The sequence below is a fragment of the Nannobrachium achirus genome, assembly GCF_963921795.1.
Source record: "Nannobrachium achirus genome assembly, chromosome: 19".
NCBI lineage: Eukaryota > Metazoa > Chordata > Actinopteri > Myctophiformes > Myctophidae > Nannobrachium > Nannobrachium achirus.
In genome coordinates, this window is record NC_137826.1 from 47,117,970 (window position 1) to 47,128,638 (window position 10,669).

General features: G+C 45.0%; 3 protein-coding genes across 3 annotated transcripts; all 3 read left to right on the forward strand.

Annotated features, from left to right (window-relative positions):
• Positions 1-1,772: 1,772 nt before the first annotated feature.
• LOC308304517 (26S proteasome regulatory subunit 6A-A-like) lies at positions 1,773-3,005 on the forward strand (the record flags this gene model as incomplete). The annotated part of the gene is made up of 1 exon (XM_080749128.1): positions 1,773-3,005. Exon 1 carries the CDS (start codon positions 1,791-1,793, stop codon positions 3,003-3,005), a length of 1,215 nt encoding a protein of 404 aa, XP_080605254.1. The 5' UTR covers positions 1,773-1,790.
• Positions 3,006-3,899: 894 nt separating this feature from the next.
• LOC308303940 (26S proteasome regulatory subunit 6A-A-like) lies at positions 3,900-5,135 on the forward strand (the record flags this gene model as incomplete). Its single annotated transcript, XM_080748469.1, has 1 exon — positions 3,900-5,135. Exon 1 carries the CDS (start codon positions 3,921-3,923, stop codon positions 5,133-5,135), a length of 1,215 nt encoding a protein of 404 aa, XP_080604595.1. The 5' UTR covers positions 3,900-3,920.
• A 2,915-nt stretch (positions 5,136-8,050) lies between these two features.
• On the forward strand, positions 8,051-9,304 carry LOC308303981 (phosphoglycerate kinase 1-like; the record flags this gene model as incomplete). Its single annotated transcript, XM_080748530.1, has 1 exon — positions 8,051-9,304. The coding sequence occupies one exon, from the start codon at positions 8,051-8,053 to the stop codon at positions 9,302-9,304; it is 1,254 nt and encodes a 417-aa protein (XP_080604656.1).
• Positions 9,305-10,669: the final 1,365 nt, after the last annotated feature.

Sequence of the window (10,669 nt, forward strand, 5' to 3'; positions counted from 1 at the left end):
CCCCTACCTACAGTCACTAATTACCAAGCCTCCACAAACCTCCACCCGGACCCTCAGATCAGCAAACAAATTCTTCCTGGAAGTCCCTGATACCAAGCTACGCACTATGGGGGACCGGGCCTTCTGCTCGGCAGCACCACGCCTGTGGAACAGCCTCCCCATAGAGCTGAGAGCACCACAGCACCTAGACTCTTTTAAAGCTGGCCTAAAAACCTTTTTATTCAGGAAGGCCTTTTCTAGTTTATAGTTTTAAGTTATCTTTGTATTTTAAAATCTGCATATTATCGTCATATAACATTATATTATTGATTTTGATTATTGATTATTGAATCCACCTGCTAATGTTTATTATTGACTTTGATAATTTTGTATTCTTTTAGTATGTGTTCTCCTTGAAATGTATGTAGCACTCTGAGATTCACTGAATGAAAAGTGCAATACAAATAAAATGTATTATTATTGCGACCGTAAGGTCGCAGTTTAGTATGAAAACCTCCACCGGCCGTCCGTCGGTCACACGTGCGGTCGACCGCACGTCACACGTGCGGTCGACGTGTGATGAGGTCACGATGAGTCATCTATGCCCAAATATAGATTTCTAGGTCAGATGGCCCATAGAGTTTGTGATGTCAAACCTAGCAACCCAATATAAACAAACCTGATGTCAGACCTGAAGTATCCTTTTATACCCATATATGGAGATACAGAGATCTCCATATATGGGCATATTAGAAAGCCCATATATGGGCATATACGGATGACATCAGGGATATCCATATATGGGCATAAAAGGGACAAGGGCTTACAGTTAAGAGATCTCCATATATGGGCATATCAGAAAGCCCATATATGTTCATATACTGATGACATCAGGAATATCCATATATGGGCATAAAAGGGACAAGGACTTACAGTTAAGAGATCTCCATATATGGGCATAAAGGGACAAGGACTGTTACAGTAGATATAGAGATGTCCATATATGGGCATAAATGAACAAGGACTGACAAACACTGAGATCTCCATATAACCTATGGGAATATAAGGGACGAGGACTGTCAGCTTGTAGACCTATTTTCTAAATATTGTTGTACATTAAAAACTTGAAATGGGTCGTTCTGCATAGTACTTGGGATTTGTTGATGTAAATGTTCACATAGAGTGTAATAATTGGTAAAACAAACTTTTGGCCTATTTGTGGAGATAAGCGACCAACGGTCGCTTATCTCCCGATTAGGGAGTCTTACTGGTTATTATTGCCAGACCCATGAAATGGGTAGGCCTACATAAGCAAATGTCTGTCCGGGTTTTCTATATAAAGGGTATATATGATGATGACATGATGATGACATGCCTATAAAAGGCATGATGTCATAAATGATGATGACAGACAGGGGGTCTGGCACAACCAGGTTGACCTGGTCTAGTTATTATTATATGGGTCGCAATGGTCGGATAGTTGGTTCTGGACAACCACCAATCCAACCAACTCCGCGCGGGCACCGCACTCTCTCAGGTTCTCACCAATCAGCATGCTGAGTTTTAAATCCGTCAGTCCCATATTTGGGTATGCCCATATATAGGATGTGGTAGATAACAGCTGATTGGCCAACACAATCCATCGGCTTTGTGGATTGGCCAAGCTTTGCGTGACGTTTGTACAGATGTACGAATATAAATGAAGGCAACTGGTAATACAGCTTCTTTGGTCACTTAGTTCACTCACTCAGAGTTCCCACGACGCAGAAATGGCATCTTTGGGTGATGATGGAATTGTAGAGGTGTTCAAAATGTCCACTCAGGAAATTGTTCATCGTACCCCACTCGTGGATGGTGAAATAAAGCTAATGAAGAGTGAGGTTCAGAAAGCGACCCATGATCTTCAAACCATGAAGGACAAGATTAAAGAAAACACAGAGAACGTCAAGCTGAACAAGACACTGCCTTACCTTGTTTCTAGTGTTATAGAGCTGTTGGACGTGGATCCAATTGATCAAGAGAAGGATGGAGCAAACATCGAACTGGACTCTCAGAGAAAAGGAAAATGTGCCGTGATCAAGACTTCTACCAGACAGACCTACTTCCTGCCTGTGATCGGCCTGGTTGATGCAGAGAAACTCAAGCCTGGGGATCTGGTCGGTGTCAACAAAGACTCCTACCTGATCTTGGAGACTTTGCCTAAGGAATATGACTCCAGGGTCAAGGCTATGGAGGTGGATGAACGACCTACCGAACAATACAGCGATATAGGAGGGCTGGACAAACAGATACAGGAGCTGGTAGAAGCCATTGTTCTTCCCATGAACCACAAGGAGAAGTTTGAGACCTTGGGGATTCAGCCTCCTAAAGGGGTTTTGATGTATGGCCCCCCAGGGACTGGCAAAACTCTACTGGCCAGAGCGTGTGCTGCTCAAACTAAGGCCACATTTCTGAAGCTAGCAGGTCCCCAACTAGTCCAGGTGTTTACTGGAGATGGTGCCAAACTGGTGAGAGATGCCTTTGCCCTGGCCAAAGAAAAGGCCCCATCTATCATCTTCATAGATGAAATTGATGCTATAGGAACCAAACGCTTTGACAGCGAGAAGGCCGGTGACAGGGAGGTCCAAAGAACTATGTTGGAGCTTCTTAACCAACTGGATGGATTTCAGCCCAACATGCATGTCAAGGTTATTGCTGCCACCAATAGAGTAGATATTTTGGATCCGGCGTTGCTCCGTTCTGGACGTATAGACAGGAAGATTGAATTTCCCATGCCTAATGAAGAGGCCAGGGCTCGGATTATGCAGATTCACTCACGTAAGATGAACGTCCACGCTGATGTCAACTATGAGGAGCTGGCCAGCTGCACTGACGACTTCAATGCAGCACAGTGCAAAGCTGTATGTGTTGAGGCTGGCATGATAGCTCTGCGTCGTGGTGCTACAGAGTTGAACCACGAGGATTACATGGAAGGCATCATGGAAGTCCAAGCTAAAAAGAAGGCCAACCTTCAATACTATGCCTAGGAAGACGTGTGTTTGTATGTACCTCTTCAAACAGTTTTGAAAGTTAACTATGTCCGGGACGCAAAGCGTGGCCTACATCTGGCCTACATCTTGACACAAGGAACGATGGAATGCATTATGCAATACCAAATCTACCCCCTCTGTCTGTGTCAATTTTATGCTCATATGGAGATCTCTATCTGTATGTCTGTCTGTGTCCCTTTTATGCTCATAAGGAGATCGCAGCACCGTAAAAATGGCAGCAGCCGTGCACCCTTAAATGCACACCCCTAATTCCGTTGTACTGTTATGTGCTTGTACCTGTACTGTGCTTTGGAAATGAGTCGATCGTTGACAAATGTAACCGTGCCTGTGCCTGTATTGTTACAATGAAAATAAACTTCTATTATATTCTATCTCTATATCTGTCTGTCTGTCTGTCTTGTGTCCCTTTTATGCTCATTATGGAGATCTCTATATCTGTCTGTCTGTCTGTCTGTCTGTCCCTTTTATGCCCATATATGGAAAACCCCTAATGTCATTATGCTCACATGCCCGGTATCGGTCACATACAGGATATATGGGCATATTGGTCGGATAGTTGGTTCTGGACAACCACCAATCCAACCAACTCTGCACGGGCACTGCACTCTCTCAGGTTCTGACCAATCAGCATGCTGAGTTTTAAATCTGTCAGTCCCATATATGGGCATAAAGGTATGCCCATATAAGGGATGTCGTGGAAAACAGCTGATTGGCCAACACAAGCCAACGGCTCTGTGGATTGGCCAAGCTTTGCGTGACGTTTGTACAGATGCACGAATATAAATGAAGGCAACTGGAAATACAGCTTCTTTGGTCACTCAGAGTTCCCAGAATTACAAAGCAGAAATGGCATCGTTGGGTGATGATGGAATTGTAGAGGAGGTGTTAAAAATGTCCACCCAGGAAATTGTTCATCGTACCCCACTCCTGGATGGTGAAATAAAGCTAATGAAGAGTGAGGTTCAGAAAGCGACCCATGATCTTCAAACCATGAAGGACAAGATTAAAGAAAACACAGAGAAAGTCAAGCTGAACAAGACACTGCCTTACCTCGTTTCTAGTGTCATAGAGCTGTTGGACGTGGATCCAATTGATCAAGAGAAGGATGGAGCAAACATCGACCTGGACTCTCAGAGAAAAGGAAAATGTGCCGTCATCAAGACTTCTACTAGACAGACCTACTTCCTGCCTGTGATCGGCCTGGTTGATGCAGAGAAACTCAAGCCTGGAGATCTGGTCGGTGTCAACAAAGACTCCTACCTGATCTTGGAGACTTTGCCTAATGAATATGACTCCAGGGTCAAGGCTATGGAGGTGGATGAACGACCCACCGAGCAATACAGCGATATAGGAGGGCTGGACAAACAGATACAGGAGCTGGTAGAAGCCATTGTTCTTCCCATGAACCACAAGGAGAAGTTTGAGACCTTGGGGATTCAGCCTCCTAAAGGGGTTTTGATGTATGGCCCCCCAGGGACTGGCAAAACTCTACTGGCCAGAGCTTGTGCTGCTCAAACTAAGGCCACATTTCTGAAGCTAGCAGGTCCCCAACTAGTCCAGATGTTTATTGGAGATGGTGCCAAGCTGGTGAGAGATGCCTTTGCCCTGGCCAAAGAAAAGACCCCATCTATCATCTTCATAGATGAAATTGATGCTATTGGAACCAAACGCTTTGACAATGAGAAAGCCGGTGACAGGGAGGTCCAAAGAACTATGTTGGAGCTTCTTAGCCAGCTGGATGGATTTCAGCCCAACATGCATGTCAAGGTTATTGCTGCCACCAATAGAGTAGATATCTTGGACCCGGCGTTGCTCCGTTCTGGACGTATAGACAGGAAGATTGAATTTCCCATGCCTAATGAAGAGGCCAGGGCTCGGATTATGCAGATTCACTCACGTAAGATGAACGTCCACGCTGATGTCAACTATGAGGAGCTGGCCAGCTGCACTGACGACTTCAATGCAGCACAGTGCAAAGCTGTATGTGTTGAGGCTGGCATGATAGCTCTGCGTCGTGGTGCTACAGAGTTGAACCACGAGGATTACATGGAAGGCATCATGGAAGTCCAAGCTAAAAAGAAGGCCAACCTTCAATACTATGCCTAGGAAGACGTGTGTTTGCATGAACCTCTTCAAACTGTTTTGAAAGTTAACTACAGTTATTAAAGTAAAAAAATATTATATTACATTAAATATAAATATATAACAAAAATGAAATTATGTGGTTCCTGACATCCATATAATTCCCTAAAACGGTCTAGCTTCAAAGTCGTCAGCCCTGTGACATTAGTATTCTCTGACATCAGCTGTCTATGTTTGACATCTGATTCTACATTCTACACAGAGGTCTCTGCATGCTTATACGCCTGTTGACTTCCCTTATATTATATCAATTATTTTAAAAAATATGAAATGTAAATGTCCCTTTAAATACATGGAACTGTCCCTTATTTGAAAATGAATGACGTGTCCCTTATTGAACCGATTAGGGACACACCTTGTTCCGTTGCGAGGCCTTGTGAGCTTGTAGATATGCTACAGTATCTTTATTCCCCTAGATTCTAGAATATGGATGCTGATGTTCAAGTGGTTCAGATATACAAATATAAAACAGTGAAATGCCATTGTTTTTTGGGCATGCCCTATTTTCATTGGAAATAAGGGACGCCCAGTCAGGTGTCCCTTATCTGAATTTCAGGTAGTTGGCAACCCTACTCGAGACTGGCCTCCAAGTACTGATGTTAGTGTTCGCCAAATATGGTGTTCCACATTGGCTAGTTTTGTTAAAATATTCTGTGATTAAAGTTCTTCCTTCATTTGTGTAGTGGTTTTCAAGATTAACCACTGACAGAGATACACACACACAGACACTGATGGGCGAAAGCATAATCGCCCACCTGTCTTCATCTTGGCAGAGATAACTAGAAAGCTGTACTTTTGCTTAATTTATGCGGTGGCATATGCCAGTGGTGTTACACACTGAAAGTATGCCACAACCTGTGCTGTGTGAGCCTGTATGTTGGCAATTTTCGGCACAAGGTCGTAAATCAGTACCTAGACTGACATTTCTTTCTTTTTTTTTACCCAGCGTAGGTTAGTTGAAAACATAATGTTTTTCTGTCTTCACACTCATTCCAAATAAGTGTGAAATCAGTGTATAAGCCCAGACGCCGACACTGGTGAATGTTAACCTGGTGAAATGCTAACCTGCCGACGCTGGTTAACCTGGTTGGACCAACGCAAGGTCTAACCAATGCTCAAAACGTCACCTCTTTGGAAACAAACAAGATGTCCTGCCTCAGTACTGTTGCAGCAAGTAAGTAGGCCTACTCCCCACCTCACGAAAGTAGACAGCCAGTAGTGCAACACAAAATATAATATGCCGAATATATAAGAGGAATACATTATCATAAATCCATAAAGAAGCTTCTCAATGAATAACTAGCTTCTCAATTAATAACTCATCAGTAACAGTAAAATCACACATTCTGAGCAAGTAAATGGCATAGTCTCATAATATATACAGTACAACACTACTTGCTTAAAATGTATATAGATAATCCCCAGGCATATTGGTCACTGCCAAAGGTTGGATAACAAGGGAAACAACAAAGGCTGAGTGATAAATAACATTACTGTCAGGAACATGGCAGATGCTCCTGGATGGCCTTGCCCTTGTTGGTACACAGCCAATTTTGAGAACAGAATCAATAAAAGGAAAGGTTGCCATTTTCCTTCACACTCAATTGTCCATATTTACACGGTGGCCATCTTGCCATTAAGTTATTGAAATGCTGCCCCAGTTGCCACCTGGTTTCAATGCAAATTTCAAACATGGCCGCCAGGTGAATATGGTCAGTGCCAGTGTCTCCTCAGCCTTGGAATCTAACACACAATCCTCTGCAACCGAGTTTGGCAGCTGATGTTAGTCCATCCATGCTTGACACATAGAGTCCCTTCTGCAGAAACATCACTGAAGGTGACAGCTAAGTGTCAGGTTGCATTTTAGCCATACCGTATCAGCTCTATTGTAGAACACTTTATCAACCCATATCTCAGTGGGAAGGAATAATCACTGTGTAAGTAAATGTGTTAGTACAAGGCTAAGAGGGCGGGCCAAAGTGTACAGCGTAGATCGTACTCACTGTACGTCACTGACTGTGTGGTCTAATAGCCCAGAACTGATTGTCTGGTTCTGGTTTACTGAAGGGGAACACACACCGGACGTGGGCGGCTGCGCAGCGGCGCGTCACACTATTGATGTGCGTGAAGTGCCGAGCGGTAACACCAACACCAACTGCGCGGCGCATCCATTTCCCCGGTGGGGAGAAAATGTGTTCCCTGCGGCAACGCTGGCAACGGTGTGGGTTAGTTCATTGAAAATAATGAGGAGGTACGGTGCATGCTCCCCTTAACACTCGCATGACTGAACCTGATTTTGAGATTTTGAGGTGTTTTGGGTTTGCTCAGGAAACTCTGAGAAATTTTCCCTTTCATGATTTTTCCTTATCATACTAGCAAAGCCTTGTTTTTTTTCTACCATTTGATACGTTTTGTAAATATGAAATAAAATGTTTTGAGTGTTTCCTGAGCAATCTAATTCCATTTCTAAATCTCAAAAACAGGTCAAAATGACCTGTTAGTCATGCGAGTGTTAAGAAGGGGGGACTTTATCCGTGTTTCCACACAGCTCTGAGAGTGTACAAATGGAACTGTACCTTTTGCTTCCATTTGTAAAGATTATAAGAATGTGAAGAACATGAAAACTATCCTCACTAACAGTTGATGGTGGTTGTTGCTAGGATACAAGTAGGATAAACAAGGTGTGGCTCAAAATTGTATATTTCTATGTTTGGAGACATTGACAATGCCTCTCAGCCAATCACAATGCAAGTCACCATCAGCGGCATAAATCGTTAATTTAATACCCTGCAGAACCCAGCGGGACAGAAGTAGACTGAGCGGAACACTAGGAGGGACAGCATACTGTACGAGTAAGTTGCAGGCAAAGAGCAGATATCATGTCTCTGTCAGCCAAACTCACCCTGGACAAAGTGGACGTCAGCGGGAAACGAGTCATCATGAGGGTCGATTTCAATGTTCCCATGAAGGACAAGCAGATCACAAACAACCAGAGGATCAAAGCTGCTGTTCCTTCCATCAAACACTGTCTGGACCACGGAGCCAAGGCAGTGGTTCTGATGAGTCACCTGGGTCGACCCGACGGAAACCCCATGCCTGAGAAATACTCCCTGGAACCCGTCGCCGCGGAGCTCAAAACCTTGCTGGGCAGAGACGTGTCCTTCCTGAGGGACTGCGTTGGTCCCGAGGTGGAGGCGGCGTGTTCGAGCCCCGCGGCCGGATCGGTCATCCTGTTGGAGAATCTCCGTTTCCACATCGGGGAGGAAGGCAAGGGCAAGGACGCCGCCGGTAACAAGACCACAGCATCCCGAGAGCTGATCGATTTGTTCAGGACATCTCTCTCAAAGCTGGGCGATGTCTACGTCAACGATGCCTTCGGCACCGCGCACAGGGCGCACAGCTCCATGGTGGGAGTGAACCTTCCTCAGAAAGCAGCGGGTTTCCTGATGAAGAAGGAGTTAGACTATTTTGCCATGGTGCTGGAGAGGCCTCGGAGGCCTTTCCTGGCCATCCTCGGAGGAGCGAAGGTGAAAGATAAGATACAGTTGATTAACAGCATGTTGGACAGGGTCAACGAGATGATCATCGGCGGGGGAATGGCCTTCACCTTCCTCAAAGTCCTCAAAAACATGGCGATCGGCACGTCCCTGTATGACGAGGAAGGAGCTAAGATCGTCGAGGATCTGATGGCCAAGGCGGAGCAGAACGGCGTGAAGATCAACCTCCCTGTGGACTTCATCACGGCAGACAGGTTTGATGAGAAAGCTGCGATGGGAAGTGCCAGCGTTTCGGCCGGTATCCCAACTGGCTGGATGGGTCTGGACTGTGGACCAGAGAGCTCCAAGTTGTTTGCTGAGGCCGTGTGCCGAGCCGGGCAGATCGTATGGAACGGACCGGTGGGTGTGTTTGAGTGGGACAACTTTGCCCACGGAACCAAGGACCTGATGGACAAAGTGGTGGCGGTCACGCAGACTGGCTGCATCACCATCATCGGCGGGGGAGACACGGCGACTTGCTGTGCCAAGTGGAACACAGAAGACAAGGTCAGTCATGTTAGTACTGGGGGCGGGGCGAGCCTGGAGCTGCTGGAGGGTAAAGTCCTCCCTGGAGTTGATGCCCTGAGCAGTGCTTAACGCACGCACGCACGCACGCACGCACGCACGCACGCACGCACGCACGCACCCACACACACACACACACACACAGTTCATCCTGCTATTTATGTTCCTGTCTGAACAATGTGTCCATGACATGTTAGGCTAGCATGGATGGGGTGAATGTGCCACACATCTTCATCTACATGTTTAGAGTGTGGGTCCTGCCTGCCTTGACCCTTTTTTTTAAACCTAATTTAAACTCATTTTAAATCCAGTATTATAATCCAGTTTCTATCTTAACCTCCACCGGCTGTCAGTCAGTTAGTCTGTCACGTCACGTCACGTCACCTCACCTCATTTCTCACATAGCCCTCTTCTAGCGCCACCATGAGGCAGATTCTTGCAAAACACATTCTTGGACACTGCTCCTACAAACTTTGCCCTAGAATCACGCGAATCGGTACACAGTATGTTTAGAGACTCATGTCATCAACATGGATCCGTCCCATATAGCGCCACCATCAGGCCGATTTTTACATGCGATCTGACGGTCACTTATCTCCCGATTAGGGGGTCTTAATGGTCTTATGTATATTGTGTTGCTGTTGCTGTGTCTTATGGACATGCCCCACTGCTGCTTGTTGCCTGCCTGTATCAGTGAGAGACAAATCAAATCTTTTCGACATCTTAAGGCAGGACGTTGACGAGGAACTTATAAGGCCATCATACTTCTTAATTAATATTTAATAAGGAACTTATAAGTACTTATACAATGCTTAATTGCTTAGCCGTATTACTGTATGTGTTACTAAGATGATATTTGTTACGTTTGATCATAGTAAACATGTTTATTGTTGTATAAGATGCCTGATATTTTGCTTATGCGAAGCTTGTTAACAGTTTAACTGCTTAATTAAACCAGCCCAATCTGAAAAAAATGTTTAGGTTTTTATTAAAGAATATTTTTAATAGTCAGAAACCTAGGTACATAGCCTAGCGACTGTGGTGGGACTCGAACCCACAACTTTGAATATCTCTTTCGACATGCCTAAAAGAGACACCTCTGTTTTGGGTTCCAAAGAGCCTGCATTCCTGATATTACTTGAAAGCCCGACATTCCATGTAAGCCCGAAAGCAGAGGCTACAAGGCTCTGCTGGGATTTGAACCCAGGATCTCCTGTTTACTAGACAGGCGCTTTACCAACTAAGCCACAGCGCCAGTGACTTTGACATTTTGCTTGCATCTCGAGAGCAAAACAATACATGTTTAATGATTAATGCCTCGCCCCTTTGAGCTTTGTAGCTCGATGCTATGCACCTGATATAATAAAAAACAAACCAGTATTGTGTGCAAAAATTCTATGAGCACCAATTGAGCTCTGCAGCAGAAGGCTTTGGTAG